General features: G+C 41.1%; 1 protein-coding gene across 2 annotated transcripts in view; it reads left to right on the forward strand.

Annotated features, from left to right (window-relative positions):
* Positions 1-19,119, forward strand: part of pggt1b (protein geranylgeranyltransferase type I, beta subunit) — a 68,425-nt gene that overhangs the window by 10,299 nt on the left and 39,007 nt on the right. For both annotated transcript variants that reach the window (XM_034170474.1, XM_034170475.1), the window contains exon 6: positions 18,515-18,560. In XM_034170474.1, coding sequence (XP_034026365.1) covers positions 18,515-18,560 — 46 coding nt within the window. The remainder of the gene's footprint in view (positions 1-18,514; positions 18,561-19,119) is intronic.

Here is a 19,119-nt window from a genome sequence, read left to right on the forward strand (position 1 = left end):
TCTTTTGAGCAATTGCAGTCTGCTTTTAGAAAAATATCATTCCACAGAGACAGCGCTCACTGAAGTGGTTAATGACCTGCAAGTAGTGGACTCTGACATCACTATGGTTAGATCTTCGTGCTGCGTTTAATACCATGGATCATCATATTTTACTCGACAGGCTGGAGAATCATTTTGGGATTACTGAAGTGCCCTTGCGTGGTTGACGTCATACCTGTCCCGGTTGTTCTCACTGTGTTTTGTGTAATAACAACTACTTCTAACCTTAGTGACATGAAATTCGGGTTCCACAAGGATCTGTTTCAGGCCCACTGCTTTTCTCCCTTTATGTAGTACCCCTTGGGCATATACTGCCGCATTTTGGGATTGACTTTAATTGTTACGCTGATGATACTCAATTGTGCATGTCAATAACTGCTGGAAATCTCACTCACATAAAATATTTAGAAGATTGCCTTGCAGCAGTGAGAAGCTGGATGTCTAGTAACTAACTACTTTTAAACTAGGATAAGACTGAAATGATTGTTCTTGGTCCAGCGAGACATCGGCATCAATTTGACCAGTTAGTGCTTAGTTTAGGTTCGTGTGCTATACATCATACATACATCATCCACATTAGAGACATTGCGAGGACTGCTTTCTTCCATCTGCGAAATATAGTGAAGATTCATCCCATCCTGTCTATGGCTGATGCTGAGACTCTGATACAACCCCTGGCAAAAATTATGGAATCACCAGCCTCGGAGGATGTTCATTCAGTTGTTTAATTTTGTAGAAAAAAAGCAGATCACAGACATGACACAAAACTAAAGTCATTTCAAATGGCAACTTTCTGGCTTTAAGAAACACTATAAGAATCAGAAAAAAAATTGTGGCAGTCAGTAAACGGTTACCTTTTTAGACCAAGCAGAGGGGAAAAAATATGGAATCACTTCAATTCTGAGGAAAAAATTATGGAATCAAAACAAAAGAAACGCTCCAACACATCACTAGTATTTGTTGCACAACCACCTCTGGCTTTTATAACAGCCTTGCAGGTCTCGAGGCATGGACTTAATGAGTGACAAACAGTACTCTTCATCAATCTGGCTCCAACTTTCTCTGATTGCTGTTGCCGGATCAGCTTTGCAGGTTGGAGCCTTGTCATGGACCATTTTCTTCAACTTCCACCAAAGATTTTCAATTGGATTAAGATCCGGACTATTTGCAGGCCATGACATTGACCCTATGTGTCTTTTTGCAAGGAATGTTTTCAGTTTTTGCTCTATGGCAAGATGCATTATCATCTTGAAAAATTATTTTCATCATCCCCAAACATCCTTTCCTATCCCAATTGATGGGATAAGAAAAGTGTCCAAATATCAACGTAAACTTGTGCTTTATTGATGATATAATGACAGCCATCTCCCCAGTGCCTTTACCTGACATGCAGCCGCACATCATCAATGACTGGAAATTTACATGTTCTCTCACGGCAGTCATCTTTTATGAATCTCATTGGAACGGCACCAAACAAAGGCGGTTTCTTACAGTTCCGGTCACAGACGTTGACTCCAGTTTCCTCCCATTCGTTCTTCATTTGTTTTGTTGTACATTTGTCAATTTTTGAGACATATTGCTTTAAGTTTTCTGTCTTGACCGCTTTGATGTCTTCCTTGGTCTACCAGTATGTTTGCCTTTAACAACCTTCCATTTGTTTGTATTTGGTCCAGAGTTTAGAGACACAGCTGACTGTGAACAACCCACATCTTTTTGCAAACATTGCGTGATGATTTACCCTCTTTTAAGAGTTTGCTAATCCTCTCCTTTGTTTCATTGACATCTCTCGTGTTAGAGCCATGATTCATGTCAGTCCACTTGGTGCAACAGATCACTCCTTTTTAGATGCAGACTAACGAGCAGATCTGATTTTGATGCGGTGTTAGTTTTGGGATGAACAATTACAGAGTGATTGCCATATTTTATTCCTCAGAATTGAGTGAGTCACATATTTTTTTCCCTCTGCTTGGTCTAAAAAAAGATCACCGTTACTGACTGCCACAAGTTTTTTTTTCTTGATTTCTTACAGTGTTTTCTTAAAGCCAGAAAGTTGCCATTGAAATGACTTTAGTTTTGTGTCGTGTCTGTGATCTGCTTTTTTTCTACAAAATTAAACAACTGAATGAACATCCTCCGAGGCCGGTGATTCCATAATTTTTGCCAGGGGTTGTACATGCATTTATCTCTTCTAGATTGGACAACTGCAATGCTCTATTTTCTGGTTTACCGCAGTCCAGCATTAGGGGTCTTCAGTTGGTTCAAAATGCCTTGCCCTGCCAGACTTTTGACACGAAGCAGAAAAGTTTGATCACATTACAACCCATTCTGGCATCCCTTCACTGGCTTCCTGTCTATCTGAGATCGGATTTTAAGGTGCTTGTTACTGGCCTATAAAATTTTTCACGGACTGGCACCTTCCTACCTGGCTGACTTGGTTGAGCCCTACGTGCTTGCACGGGCCTTGCGTTCACAGTGTGCAGAACTGCTGTGTGTTCCTAGGATGAATAAAAAGTAGATAAGGCAGTCGGACTCTGTTGAGATTTTTAAGTCTAGATTAAAGACTCATCTATTTTCCCTGTTTTATCATTAGCATTTTATGTTTTTTTTTTAATGCTTTTACTTTTAATGTTTTATTCTTTTATTGTGGTTTTTAATCTTTTAATTCAGTTCTTCTTTTTTTTCATGTTGTTGTTGTGTGAAGCACCTTGAGGCGACCCCATTGTGAATTGGCACCATATATATATAAATTAATAAATTTGAAATTTCAATGCAGTCTACAGTAGTTCTTTGGATTTTAGGTCAAAACTGAATATGAAAAATACTCAAAAAAAAGGTGTTGTAGGTGTTTTACCTCCCTCTAAAGGACTGAATGAGAAAGGCCAAAGTACATGATAAATGGCTATAAAAACAAATTGGCACCACTTTCCGTACTCGCCCTTTGCTAATTATACCATATATTCTGCAGTATCAGTCGCACCAGCGTATTGACTGCATCTGTCCAAAAATCGTCTGAATATGAAAAAAACATGCATAATTGCATTGGTCTAAAAGTTACATTTATTTTTGAGAAGGTACTAACGTCATGCAACCACAAATAAGGTGCGTTTACACATAACGACGACAAGTCATGAATTCCATGAAGTATACATTTTTGGCTGCTGATCATGAATGTGCTTATTCGGGGCAGAGGTGTCAGGTGTCCCAAACATCAGGCACATGCAGCAGGTGGAACACCTGCAAGGAGCACGCTGAGGAGCATTGGAACAAAACTTATTAGCCGGCTTGCATCGCTGTACTCCTTCAGCATACTGCAGCAATGAAACTGAATGCGCACAGTAGGCTTTAGTTGTGCGCAAGTCAGAGAAGAACACTGTCATGCTCTATTAAGGAATCACCACTCATCAAAGTGGATCAACACGCTCAGATTGCGCCACCTCCACGACACGAGGTAAAATGAGGGTGGTGCGTGACATTCGTGGAAGATTTTTTGACAGCCAAAAACATGCTCCACGAAAATCACAAATATTACGCACCAGCACACACTATTAAGAACCTTATTCAGATGCGTTAAGTCACGTTAAGAATGTCAGGAATGTGCCAAGAATGACGCAAATATGACATTCGTAATGCATCTTGCCTATGTGTAAACGCACCATAACTCAAGCATAAATTGCTTCTTGTGGTCACTGAACAGGAAAAAAATGTGTTCCAAGCAAAATGTGTGCAGATTCACTTCACTACATATAATTAAATCTTTTTAAAGGGTTTATTTATTTATTTTTTACACAAACACTTCATCAATGAGGAGAATTAAACTGCTTGAAAACTTGCTGCTTGTGGACCTGCTGAACAGATGAAAATGTCTCTTCGGTGGCTCTGTTCAGTGCTAAACATGTACACATTCACCTCAATAAATGTTGAATGTTTAAAATTTTAAAAAACAGTTTTTGCCTTACCTGCACGTTGCTGTTCCTGTTGTCCCACACAGTCCAAAACAAGTGGATGTTCAGAGTAGTGTGAGATTATATTCCTTCTTCTTATTCAAGAGTGTGGTTGTCCAGTTTGAGAGCATGATTTATTAATTTCACACCCTTCATTCAGATCTTGTTTTTTTGGCATTTGGCATCCAGCTTAATGGTGCATTGACTGCTACATTCAGAGTGTGAATCACAGTACTTCTTTCGGGATCAGTATACCAGGAGCAGTATGTGACATGTGTAGACAATGCCATGTTGTGGTCATAGATTTGGTTATTTTTCTCAATATATCTCACTTTGAATATACATCCTTCCCACGACAAGCAAAATTACTTGAAAAATAAAACAAAAAGCTATACTTGTAGTCCAGACAGCACGATAACTGTAAAAAACAAGTTGGTGCCACTTTCCGTACGTGCCCTTTGCTAATTATTCTCAATAATTTTAGTGTTTGAGAATGATTCCTCTGATCACGTTTTTGAAGGTTTGGTTGTCGCGCTGCACTCAGTTTAATGAATACAGATGCCTGGCTTAGAACACACTCATTTCAGATTACTGCACTATTCAGAGAGGCAACTTTTGTAATTGAATGCGCAGGGTGGATTGCACAGTACCAGGAGATGGAACTCTGCTGAGAAATACTTAAGCTACTATTTTATGGATTAGTTGAATGGGAGTGTCATATCCTTAAAGCTGTAGGCGGAAGTGATTCAAACTGATCATGAAGTACTGTGCTTGCCGATGTTTAGGCCCTTTAGCTTGTTAAATTTAATTTTTCTATCAAATGTGAGTTTGACATCAAAACAGGTCAGTTTCAGGTGTTTATGCTGGAGGTCATCACAGGTTCTCTCAGGCATGACGATCGAGCCAGGTCAGACCAGCAGAGCATATGATCACATGCTCTGCTGTTTGTGACTCTGTGCATAAATTTTAAAATTGGTTAAAATTTAATTGTTTTGTTAGGTGTTATCTAGGTCCATTTAGGTGGGTTCTAAATTTGTGAATCAGGAGGACTTTTAGTTCATGGGTAGCATTCATGTCAGTCTACTTTATAAACTCAAACCGCCATGGTGAAGGTTGACCTATTCATGATTAAATTGTGGCTTATTTTCCAACCTGAGCACAATGTTGCAACACTCCCTTGTCTTCTGAGACAGAAGGATGCCAACATTTTCCAACCTACATTTTTATAGCTTGGGGAGCTGGTGGTATCTAGAAGTTAGTCATGGGCTTGTGACCATCAGACTGGAATGTCCCTTGGACAAGGTCATTAATCCACAAGTTGCTGAGAGTGTGCAGTTGAGCACCTTGTATGGCAGTTCTCTCTCTGTGTGTGTGTGTGTGTGTGTGTGTGTGTGTGTGTGTGTATGTGTGTGTGTGTGGCGGCGTGGGGGGGGTTGAGCGGTCCATTTTCTAAGTCTGCCATTACAATTTGTGTCTGGGGGTGTGTCTGCAATATTTCCACTTCTGTTCACAAAGACAATGGAAAAGAAGATGAGAGCTGTAAAAATAAGAAATAAATGCACAGTATTTAATCTGTTGGCTACACAGCTGTTTGGTGGATTCCAAAATGTCCTCATAGAAGCAGGTTAATTATTGATTTTATTATTATTATTATTATTATTATTATTTTAACCTGGGAAGAGAGAGTTTATGAGCTACAGATGTTTGACTTAAGTATGGATGCCCCAGGTATGAATTTATGAGAGTTATTACTTTCTGGCCAGACCTGGTACGCTCATTAAACAAAAAAGCTGATTTGTTAGTTTATTCCTGGTGGCTACTATCTGTTGTGCAGGTCTTTACAATTTTGAAGGAACAACCGCTTAATAGTCTGTTGTGTGGGCCGCTGAAGAGAGGTACTGCTGGCCCACCACCACCAGAGGGCGCCCTGCCTGGCTGGCGGGCTCAGGCACCAGAGGGCGCTGGCCCGCCTCACAGGAGCAGCCAGGTGACAAGCTTGTCACCTATCAACCGAGACGCTGACATCCATCAGCAGAGGGGTATATCAGCTGGACGGCAATCTCCACCTCATTGCCGAGATCTCGTCTACCAAGGAGGTAACGTATCTAGCCCAACGATTGTCTTCTGACTATTGAATACTTTTCCTTTGCACAGAAGAGAGAAGAACAGCAGGAGACTGTATTTTGGGATAATTACTCACATTCCTGCACTACAGTGTTGTTGTTGATTAGAGGTGAGGTGGTGTTTCCAACCTACGTGTTGCTGGGTGCAGCCCGCACCCACATCTGACTGTTTCTGTTCCTCGCCAGCAGTACCGGATCCGACGAGCGGAGGCAGGTGGCCACCTGGGAGTTCGGGACTTGGCGGCTCCAGTATTCCCGGGGTTCGGTGGCGGAGGAAATCGGTGGTTCCGGTTCGACTCGGACAGACGTCTCCTATCGTCGAGCCTGCCCACACGACACCATTGGAATTGGTTATAACCACAATTGTAATCTGTTGTGTTTGTTGGCTGCGTATTCACAACAGTAAAGCTTTGTTATTTTACTTTCTCCATTGTCCGTTCATTGCGCCCCCCTGTTGTGGGTCCGTGTTCCTACACTTTCACAACATAGTCAGCAGTTAAAAAATTATAGTAATAGTGTATGTAATTAACTTCTGAACTTGGCATTTAGTTTCATAAAAATTTATGCTTCCTCTGTCTGTGAGCAGAAATAATTTGAAAAAAAAAAAGTGTATTTATTTGTGAATCATGTTCTCTTTCAGATAAAAAAAGAAGTGTGTGTGTGGGGGGGGGGCTATGCACATTTTGTAAACCATGTATTCCCTTTTCATGTAATCTGAAGGGTTGGAGAGTTCACATGGGATATAAAGCTCAGATAAGATAATTATAGTGGGCGATTTTAACATCCACACAGATGCTGAGAATGACAGCCTCAACACTGCATTTAATCTATTATTAGACTCTATCGGCTTTGCTCAAAATGTAAATGAGTCCACCCACCACTTTAATCATATTTTGGATCTTGTTCTGACTTATGGTATGGAAATAGAGGACTTAACAGTATTCCCTGAAAACTCCCTTCTGTCTGATCATTTTTTAATAACATTTACATTTACCCTGATGGACTACCCTGCAGTGGGGAATAAGTTTCATTACACTAGAAGTCTTTCAGAAAGCGCTGTAACTAGGTTTAAGGATATGATTCCTTCTTTATGTTCTCTAATGTCATATACCAACACAGAGCAGAGTAGCTACCTAAACTCTGTAAGGGAGCTAGAGTATCTCATCAATAGTTTTACATCCTCATTGAGACAACTTTGAATGCTGTAGCTCCTCTGAAAAAGAGAGCTGTAAATCAGAAGTGTCTGACTCCGTGGTATAACTCACAAACTCTGTAGCTTAAAGCAGATAACCCGCTAAGTTGGAGAGGAAATGGCGTCTCACTAATTTAGAAGATCTTCACTTAGCCTGGAAAAAAGAGTTTGTTGCTCTATAAGAAAGCCCTCCGTGAAGCTAGGACCATCTTTCTATCATCACTAATTGAAGAAAAATAAGAACACCCCAGGTTTCTTTTCAGCACTGTAGCCAGGCTGACAAAGAGTCAGCGCTCTATTGAGCTGAGTATTCCATTAACTTTAACTAGTGATGACTTCATGACTTTCTTTGCTAACAAAATTTTTGACTATTAGAGAAAAAATTACTCATAACCATCCAAGATGTATCGTTATCTTTGGCTGCTTTCAGTGATGCCGGTATTTGGTTAGACTCTTTCCTCTCCGATTGTTCTGTCTGAGTTATTTTCATTAGTTACTTCATCCAAACCATCAACATGCTTATTAGACCCCATTCCTGCCAGGCTGCTCAAGGAAGGTCCTACCATTATTTAATGCTTCAATCTTAAATATGATCAATCTATCTTTGTTAGTTGGTTATGTACCACAGGCCTTTAAGGTGGCAGTAATTAAACCATTACTTAAAAAGCCATCACTTGACCCAGCTATCTTAGCTATTATAGGCCAATCTCCAACCTTCCTTTTCTCTCAAAGATCTTGAGAGGGTAGTTGTAAAACAGCTAACTGATCACCTGCAGAGGAATGGTCTATTGAAGAGTTTTCAGTCAGGTTTTAGAATTCATCATAGTACAGAAACAAGCATTAGTGAAGGGTTACAAATGATCTTCTTATGGCTTCGGACAGTGGACTTATCTCTGTGCTTGTTCTGTTGGACCTCAGTGCTGCTTTTGATACTGTTGACCATAAAATTTTATTACAGAGATTAGAGCATGTCATAGGTATTAAAGGCACTGCGCTGCGGTGGTTTGAATCATAATTTGTCTACTAGATTACAGTTTGTTCATGTAAATGGGGAATCTTCTTCACAGACTAAAGTTAATTATGGAGTTCCACAAGGTTCTAGTGCTAGGACCAATTTTATTCACTTTATACATGCTTCCCTTGGGCAGTATTATTAGACGGTATTGCTTAATTTTCATTGTTACGCAGATGATACCCAGCTTTATCTATCCATGAAGCCAGAGGATACACACCAATTAGCTAAACTGCAGGATTGTCTTACAGACATAAAGACATGGATGACCTCTAATTTCCTGCTTTTAAACTCAGATAAAACTGAAGTTATTGTACTTGGCCACCCAAATCTTAGAAGCATGGTGTCTAACCAGATCGTTACTCGGATGGCATTTCCCTGCTCTCTAGTAAGTACTGTGAGCAAATCTTGGAGTTATTTTTGATCAGGATATGTCATTCAAAGCGCATATTAAACAAATATGTAGGACTGCCTTTTTGCATTTACGCATATCTTCTAAAATCAGAAAGGTCTTGTCTCAGAGTGATGCTGAAAAACTAATTCATGCATTTATTTCCTCTAGGCATGGACTATTGTAATTCATTATTATCAGGTTGTCCTAAAAGTTCCCTAAAAAGCCTTCAGTTGGTTCAGATGCTGCAGCTAGAGTACTGACGGGGACTAGCAGGAGAGAGCATATCTCACCCGTGTTGGCCTCTCTTCATTGGCTTCCTGTTAATTCTAGAATAGAATTTAAAATTCTTCTTCTTACTTATAAGGGTTTTGAATAATCAGGTCCCATCCTATCTTAGGGACCTCGTAGTACCATATTACCCCATTAGAGCGCTTCGCTCTCAGACTGCGGGCTTACTTGTAGTTCCTAGGGTTTGTAAGAGTAGAATGGGAGGCAGAGCCTTCAGCTTTCAGGCTCCTCTCCTGTGGAACCAGCTCCCAATTCAGATCAGGGAGACAGATACCCTCTCTACTTTTAAGATTAGGCTTAAAAACTTTCCTTTTCCGCTAAGGCTTATAGTTAGGGCTGGATCGGGTGACCCTGGACCATCCCTTGGTTATGTTGCTTTAGACGTAGACTGTGGGGGGGTTCCCATGATGCACTGTTTCTTTCTTTTTTTGCTCCGTATGCATCACACTGCATTTAATCATTAGTGATCGATCTCTGCCCCCTTTCTCGGCATGTCTTTTTCCTGGTTCTTTCCCTCAGCCCCAACCAGTCTCAGCAGAAGACTGCCCCTCCCTGAGCCTGGTTCTGCTGGAGGTTTCTTCCTGTTAAAAGGGAGTTTTTCCTTCCCACTGTTCTAAGAACAGCCACTGCTAGATGAGCAGTGGCTGTGAGTTGTCTGAACTGAAGAAAGAAATGAGTGAAAAAGGTAGGCTGTCTAATATTTTATTCAATCAAGAATATCAAAAATAAAGATTTATGGCAACAATGTGCTGGATAATGTTCCGGAAATTGTGATGTGTTGCAATAATAATTTTTTGGAAAATTATTTTATTATTTATTTATTTTTACATCAAACATTATTTGGGGAATGATATCACATGCAGAAGTCAGAGTTGAGAAACATTTCCTAGGTTTATCAAGTCAGAATTCTTACCTCTGGTGGTATTTGTGTTTCCTAGTCGGAAGTTGGATATTCTGAGTTTGTAGATTCCATCAAACGCAGCGTTATCCTTTAGGAACTGTGGGTTTCTTTGTTTGTTTGTTTTTTAAACAAAGTGTATTTATTGGAAATATTTTTACAACAATGCCACACAAAATTTTTCAGACATTTTTCTCTTTTTTTCCCTAAACAAGTCACCCCCCCCCCCCCCCCCCCCCCCCCAAACAAACCCCGCACATATAACCCCTGTGCCAGACAGGTATAAGAATGGTATGTATAAATAAATAAAAAATAATAGTATATATGCATATATAATAATAAAATGAAGAAGAAAAAAAAAGAAAACCGCACAGTTAAATCACAGAAATAAGATACATTAATGGAGTGAATACAACCATACCACCGATTCATATGTAGCACACAGACATGTCATTCCTTCGTTACATTTCATGCAATTTGGTTTGCTTCCGTCGCTTGAAAAAATGTAATAAAGGGATTCCAGATTTTATAAAATTTTTGGACTGAACCTCTTCTTGTATAGCTGATCTTCTCCAGTTGAATGTAATATAAGACATCCTTAACCCAATGTCCAAATACAGGAGGTTGTGGCTCTTTCCAATTTAACAAAATTCTCCTTCGGGCTAATAGTGTGCAGAAGGCCACTAGATTAGCCTGTGCCTCATTGAGCCGTAAACTATTAGTTACTCTGAAGATTCCAACAAATGGGCAAGGAGCCAGTGGTTTACCACTTATCTTGGAGAATACATCAAATATACAGCTCCAAAAATGTTGTATTTTTGAACAAGTCCAAAACATGTGCAATAGAGAGGCAGGTTCTTGCTTACAGCGATCACAAGTAGGGTCAAGCCCGACTCTAATCTTACTTAGTCTGGTTTTAGACCAGTGGAGGCGGTGCACCACTTTGAATTGAATCACAATATGCCTAAGACAAATTGATGAAGAGAAAATTCTCTCAATAATGCTTCCCCAGGTCTCATCAGAAATCTGTTTAGTTAACTCTTCCTCCCATTTGCACTTAAGTGACTGTAATGTAGTCATCTTGTATCTGTTAAGCAGTTCATATGAAGTACTTATGATGCGTTTGGCGTTTGGTTTTAGCTTAAATATGTCATCCAAAAGGGTTGGTGCAGGGCAGGATGGGAAGGAGGCTGTATTACATGAAATGAAATTTCTAAGCTGCAGGTACCTGTAAAAATGTGGCCTTGGTAGGCCAAATTTAAAGACCAGTTGTTCAAAAGAGCTGAGGACATTGTCACTGTAGAGTTTGTGCATTGAGGTTATTCCACAGTTCATCCATATGTTGAATGCGTCATCTGTCAATGATGCTGGAAACATGCAATGTCTTTGAGGAGGGACACCTTAGGGACACAAGTAGTCCTGCACCCTGAGAACGTAAAGCCCGGGCCGGTACGTAAGGTTTAATTAGGTCAGCTAGGTAGGAGGGTGCCAGTCCATGAATAATTTTATAGGTTAGTAGCAGAACCTTAAAATCTGATCTCACTGGGACAGGAAACCAGTGAAGGGATGCCAAAATGGGTGTAATGTGGTCGAACTTTCTGCTTCGTGTCAGAAGTCTGGCTGCAGCATTTTGAACCAATGGGAGACCCCTAATGCTACACTGCAGTAAACCAGAAAATAGAACATTGCAGTAGTCCAATCTAGAAGAGATAAATGCATGGATCAGGGTCTCAGCATCAGCCATAGACAGGATGGGACAAATCTTCGCTATATTTCCCAGGTGGAAGAAAGCAGTCCTAATAATATTTCTAATGTGGAGGCCAAAGGACAACGAAGGATCAAAAATGACCCCAAGGTTCCTCACTTTGTCAGTGTGATGAATGACACACGAGCCAAGGCTGAGCGTTAACTGGTCAAATTGATGCCGACGTCTTGCTGGATCAAGAACCATCATTTCAGTCTTATCAGAGTTTAAAAGTAGGAAGTTTCTAGACATCGAACTTCTCACTGCTGCAAGGCAATCTTCTAAGGATTTTATAAGAACGAGATTACCAGCAGTTATTGGCATGTATAACTGAGTATCATCTGCATAGCAGTGAAAGGTAATCCCAAAACGCCGCAATATGTGCTCAAGGGGTGCTATATAAAGGGAGAAAAGCAGGGGGCCTAAGACAGATCCCTGTGGAACCCCAAATTTCATGTCACTAAGGTTAGAGGTAGTGTTACTGTACAAAACACAGTGAGAATCACTGGTCAAGTATGACATCAGCCATGCAAGTGCACTCCCAGTAATCCCAAAATGATTTTCCAGCCTGTCAAGTAGAATATGATGATCCACTGTATCAAATGTAACACTGAGATCTAACAGCAACAGAACCGTAGTGGTATCCGAATCCATTGTAAGCAGAAGATCATTTACCACTTTAGTGAGAGCCGTCTCTGTGGAATGATATTTTCTAAAAGCAGACTGCAGTGGCTCAAAGAGATTATTCTCAGTAAGATAGTCTACGAGCTGCCGTGACACCACTTTTTCCAGAATTTTAGAGAAAAATGATAGATCTGATATCGGCTGATAGTTTGTCAATACACTAGGGTCAAGAGTAGGTTTCTTAAGTAATGGTTTAATCACTGCAGATTTGAAACATTTAGGAACAGATCCAGAAGTTAAAGAAAGATTAATAATTTCCAGCACAGTCGGGCCAAGAGTGGGCCACAGGTCCTTAAACAGTTTTGTTGGTATAGGATCAAATAAACAGGTTGTGCTTTTTGTTGACATTACGAGTTTTGTCAGCATGCCTAGTGAGATACTGTCAAATTCTGTAAATCTAGGTAATACCTCAGTAGTGGCACCCACATCAATAGCAGGGAGTTGTGGCTGGATTAAGGCATGCCGGGATATGTTTAACCTGATGTCTTCTATTTTCTTCCCAAAGTAATCCAGGAAATCTTGTGCTGTAAAAGGAGAGCGAACTACAGGTGGTTGTCCATGCAAAATTGTTGTCACCATGTCGAACAAGAACTTTGAGTTATGCTTGTTTTTGTTGATCAAATCAGAGTAGTAAGTCCGCTTTGTAGCCAATAATGCATGCTTATAGTCTAAGATAGCATCACGCCACACAAGGTGGAATACTTCTAATTTTGAACAACGCCATTTCCGTTCTAGACCTCTTGCTTTATGCTTGAGGTCACGCAGATAATCATTGAACCAAGGTGACTGTGATTTGGGGGAGCGCGGTTTTAACACAGGTGGTGCAATCATGTCGAGTGTAGTTTTGAACACTGAATTTAAACTATCCACAAGTCTGTCTTCTGACTGGGTATTTGTCAAATGTGAAGCTAAGACATCAGGCAGTCTAGCTTCGAGCTCAGTCTTAGTTGAGGAGTTGATGCATCGCCGTAAAGATATATAAGGTTCAACTGAAAAACAAACAGAAGTACACTCAACAAAAATATAAACGCAACACTTTTGGTTTTGCTCCCTTTTGTATGAGATGAACTCAAAGATCTAAACTTTTTCCACATACACAATATCACCATTTCCCTCAAATATTGTTCACAAACCAGTCTAAATCTGTGATAGTGAGCACTTCTCCTTTGCTGAGATAATCCATCCCACCTGACAGGTGTGCCATATCAAGATGCTGATTAGACACCATGAATAGTGCACAGGTGTGCCTTAGACTGCCCACAATAAAAGGCCACTCTGAAAGGTGCAGTTTTGTTTTATTGGGGGGGGATACCAGTCAGTATCTGGTGTGACCACCATTTGCCTCATGCAGTGCAACACATCTCCTTCGCATAGAGTTGATCAGGTTGTCAATTGTGGCCTGTGGAATGTTGGTCCACTCCTCTTCAATGGCTGTGCGAAGTTGCTGGATATTGGCAGGAACTGGTACACGCTGTCATATACGCCGGTCCAGAGCATCCCAAACATGCTCAATGGGTGACATGTCCGGTGAGTATGCCGGCCATGCAAGAACTGGGACATTTTCAGCTTCCAAGAATTGTGTACAGATCCTTACAACATGGGGCCGTGCATTATCCTGCTGCAACATGAGGTGATGTTCTTGGATGTATGGCACAACAATGGGCCTCAGGATCTCGTCACGGTATCTCTGTGCATTCAAAATGCAATCAATAAAATGCACCTGTGTTCTTTGTCTATAACAGACGCCTGCCCATACCATAACCCCACCGCCACCATGGGCCACTCGATCCACAACATTGACATCAGAAAACCGCTCACCCACACGACGCCACACACGCTGTCTGCCATCTGCCCTGGACAGTGTGAACCGGGATTCATCCGTGAAGAGAACACCTCTCCAACATGCCAAACGTCAGCGAATGTGAGCATTTGCCGACTCAAGTAGGTTACGACGACGAACTGGAGTCAGGTCGAGACCCCGATGACGACAAGCATGCAGATGACAGTTTGTGCAGAAATTCTTTGGTTATGCAAACCGATTGTTTCAGCAGCTGTCCGAGTGGCTGGTCTCAGACGATCTTGGAGATGAACATGCTGGATGTGGAGGTCCTGGGCTGGTGTGGTTACACGTGGTCTGCGGTTGTGAGGCTGGTTGGATGTACTGCCAAATTCTCTGAAACACCTTTGGAGACGGCTTATGGTAGAGACATGAACATTCAATACACGAGCAACAGCTCTGGTTGACATTCCTGCTGTCAGCATGCCAATTGCACGCTCCCTCAAATCTTGCGACATCTGTGGCATTGTGCTGTGTGATAAAACTGCACCTTTCAGAGTGGCCTTTTATTGTGGGCAGTCTAAGGCACACCTGTGCACTAATCATGGTGTCTAATCAGCATCTTGATATGGCACACCTGTGAGGTGGGATGGATTATCTCAGCAAAGGAGAAGTGCTCACTATCACAGATTTAGACTGGTTTGTGAACAATATTTGAGGGAAATGGTGATATTGTGTATGTGGAAAAAGTTTTAGATCTTTGAGTTCATCTCATACAAAATGGGAGCAAAACCAAAGGTGTTGCGTTTATATTTTTGTTGAGTGTATTAAACGGGTAGAAAAGAAACAGCTATAAAAAGTAACAACGGAGAGGGGAGGTGTCGACCTAGCTAGTGAAAGTTAACCGCTAGCGAATGCTAACCGCTAGCAAATGCTAACTGCTAGCGATTCACAACAGGACTGTTGTTAAATAACATTGAGTAGATACATTTATTAACCAGAAGAGTGCTAAATGATGATATGCCATCCATGATGATGGACAGCATAACTTTTTCTAAACGTAGGGCCAGGATTTTAGCAATAATTTTAGTATCCACATTCAATAATGAAATTGGGCGGTATGAACTGCAATCTAAATGGTCTTTGTCTTTTTTAAGAATAAGAGAAATTACAGCTTGTCTCATAGTTGGACGCAAAGAATGTGTTTGGAATGATTCATCAAATGTGAGTTTTAGTAGTGGGACAATTTGAGGTGCAAACTTCTTATAGAATTCGGATGGAAACCCGTCAGGACCCGGAGCCTTGGCTGATTGCATTCTCCTCAGCGCTTTTTCAATCTCAGTGTGGGAGAATGGCTCCTCCAACATGTTTACAGCGTCTGCTTCCAGCTGAGGAACATCAGCCTTACTGGAAAAAAATGTCAAAATTTGAGTTGTCGGCTGTAGTTGGGCAGCTAGACAATGTTTGGTAAAATTTCATAAAACTATTGTTTATTTCCAGATTGTCTGTACATTTAATTCCTTGATAATTTTTTATTTCTGGTATGGTTTGATTGGCTGTTCTCTGTCATAACTGTTGAGCCAATAGTCTACCTGTCCTCTCTCCTTGTTCATATGAGCAACTTTGTGATTTATATAGAAGAAATTCAGCCTGTTTTGTGGATAGAAGATTATATTCTGTTTGCAGCTCTAGCCTGTTTTTATATAATGTGGGGGTAGGTGAATGGGTATATGCTTGATCCAGTTTAACAATTGGATCAGCAATTTTATTGAGGCGCTCATTTGCGATGCATCTTTGTTTTGCACAGAAAGAAATTATTTGGCCCCTCAGGTATGCTTTGAGTGACTCCCAAACAGTTGAGTGAGACACATCTGGAGTTTGATTTATGTCAACAAATAATTGGATTTGAGTTTGTATAAAGTTTGTGAATTCCTCATCTGCAAGCAGCAGTGGGTTTAATTGCCATGGCCGATAGTTTGAGTGGGCATTCGGAAACTGCACTGAAAGAACCATAGGGGAGTGATCAGAGATAACCATAGCCTTGTTGTCACAGTCCTTGACTAAAGGTAGTAGTTTTTGTCCAAAAATATATAGTCAATTTGAGAAAAAGATTTATGAACACTAGAAAAAAAGGAGTTTTTTTTTTTTTTTTTTTGAGGTGGGATTTTTAAATCTCCAAACATCTACAAGCCCATAGGTATCAAGGAAAGAGTGAACTGCACGTGCTGATTTTGACATTTGTGCCACCGTCTGAATGCTGCGATCCAGAGTTGATAAAACACAGTTTAGATCCCCCCAAAGATAATATTATGGGATGCCATATTTGGAAGTCATGAAAAGAGATTATTGAAAAAGTTTGCATCATCCCAGTTAGGAGCATAAACATTTGCCAAAACTAGAGGGAACCCATACAATTGGCCTACAACAATAATATAACGCCCACCTGCATCTGCATCAACCCTTGATACCACTAGAGGTAATGATTTATTTACGATAATTGCAGCCCCCCTTGCCTTAGAATTAAATTTAGAGTGGAATACTTGCCCCACCCTTCTATTTTTAATTCTACAGTGGTCAGAAATTCGCAGATGTGTTTCCTGAAGAAACCCTATATCAGTCTTGAGTTTATATAAATGAGTAAGAACCTTGCTTTGTTTAATTTGGTGGTTCATAGATTTCACGTTCCAGCTTACAGTGTTAACGGAAAGACCAGTACTTAAGCAGGCCATGTTTGTAATATGCATAAAAGTGACAAAAACAAAGGGAAACAAACATTCATCTCAAAACAAAATAAACCTGTCTGGTACAACCCCAACCCTCCCACCTTCAGAACTCTGTCATCAAACAGAACATGATGACTATAGAACCACTTACACAATATAAGTCCACACATCTGGTGCTTATTTGGCAGACTTCAAGCCAGGAAAAGAGAAGGCTCCCGCTAAATCTACAATTCATCCTACAATACTTTATGCAGTAAAGGGAATTTAAAATCTGTAAATGAATAAAAGGAATACTACAACTTATGGGTATAAAGATCAGAGCAGGTCAATTTAACGTCCAATCACATCTCCGTTGTAAATGAAATCTTTAGAAAATACAAGTTACGCATATTACCGTGTTACAGCGTTGTCACTCAGCCTTGGTATAGCAGATTAAGAAGTGGTGAAATCACGTCGCTCCCATAGCAAATCCTCTGGTGCTCAGGCTTTAATCACATGTTTCTTGATGTACTACATGGCGAGTGCGGCATCTACAAACTCCTTCTCCTCCCCGTTGTGCGTAATGTGGAGCCGAGCTGGAAACAGGATGCTGAACCGGACGCCTGGTTGATCACGAAGAAGTTTCCATGCCTCAGTGAAGGCTGCACGGGCCGGAGATACTGCCGCGGTGAAGTCGGGGAAGATGGAAACAGGTTTTCCTTGATGATGCAGTGGGGCTTGTGTGTGAGCGCGACATAACACTTCCACGCAGTCCTGATAGTAATGCAGCTTCGCGATGATGGCTCGCGGCCTTCCACCAGGCTGTCTTGGCCCGCTGGTTCTGTGTGAGCGATCGATGGCAATATTCTTTCCCATGTTCAGCACTTCATTCAGTAACTTGGACACAGCTGTGGTGGTACTGGAATCTGGGGATTCTTGAATCCCCACTATGTGGATATTACATCTCCTCATTCTCCTCTCAAGTCCGTCACATTTGCCTCTCAGATCGTTCAGTTCCTTTTTCAGGCCCTCTACTGTAGTTTGCAGGGTGGACACTTCATCACTGCAGATAGAAAGCCCGTCCTCGATATCCTTCATCTGCGTTTTCACCTGGGCCACTTCCCTGCTCGTCGTCTCCTTGCAGTTATCAATCTCGCTCCTTATCGTTTGCAGTTCTTCTTTTATAGCACCAAAATCTTCCAAGAGTACCTTTCTAAGTTCCTCTTTAATCACAGCGGACATGTCCTCTTTGAGTGACACAAGAAGTTGGGATTTCAAATCACTGATAATGATCTGTTCTTCACCCAGGTCTGGAGCCGTGGCCAGGCTAGCAGTTTCAGCCAGATTAGCAGGCATGGTTAGCAGTGTGGCCTCAGCACTTTTTCCCAAGGTGGTCTCAGGCCTGGAAACAGTGGATCCGATGTACTTGTATTTTCTTAAACTGTGTGCCATTTCAATCGTAAAAAAAGGACTGATGTAACGACGACCTCTCAGATTTCTCTGATACAGAGAAATATGCGATTGTAGATCGGAAAATTAACTTTTGGAACTTTTTAGCGGTAATTAGCGGGAGCCTCCAAGAAACACAGCTTACTCCATCGCAGGCTCGCTAGCGCCCCCCGGGTTTCTTTGTTTCTGAATGCTTATCTCAATGTACTCTTCTTTCATTTATCAGCTATTGAATGTAGATTAATATTGATTTCATTGGTATTCTCTACAGTCATACGACAACGGTTTTGGCCAGGGAGCTGGGCGGGAGTCACACGGTGAGTATTATCACCTTTTGTTGGTTTATATTTGTTACCCCAGTTACACTAATATGTGGATTTGTGGACTGTTACATCATGGTATTGGCTTCAAGTATTCAGAGTTCAGTCTATTTTTGTCTGATGTATGAACACCCCCCCCCCCCCCCCCCCCCCAAAAAAAAAAACAAAAAAAAAACATATCCCCAAACAATGAGTAAAAAGGTTCATATTGTTTGGGGATATGTTAGCGTTGCTGTAGTGTAGGGTGTGACGTGGCTGATGACAGTAACCGGTTTAAAGGATTAGCCTTTCAAAATCCATCTCTGTAGATGCATTGTCCTCATTAATCCCTGCTTCATTTAAATTAACCTTACTCTCATACACCCACTGTCAACACACACATGCACTTGAGTGCGCACACATGCACACACCACGTTGCACAAATCTGGCTGCATAAATGAATTTAAAACTATAGAACTATACCAGCTGGAGGAAGCAGCTTGTTATGCTTCCTTGTAATAAATTGAACTGTGATTACACGATACATTCAGGCTCTGTTCACATCCTCCATGCCAGC

The sequence above is a fragment of the Thalassophryne amazonica genome, chromosome 5, assembly GCF_902500255.1.
Source record: "Thalassophryne amazonica chromosome 5, fThaAma1.1, whole genome shotgun sequence".
Classification (NCBI taxonomy): Eukaryota; Metazoa; Chordata; class Actinopteri; order Batrachoidiformes; family Batrachoididae; genus Thalassophryne; species Thalassophryne amazonica.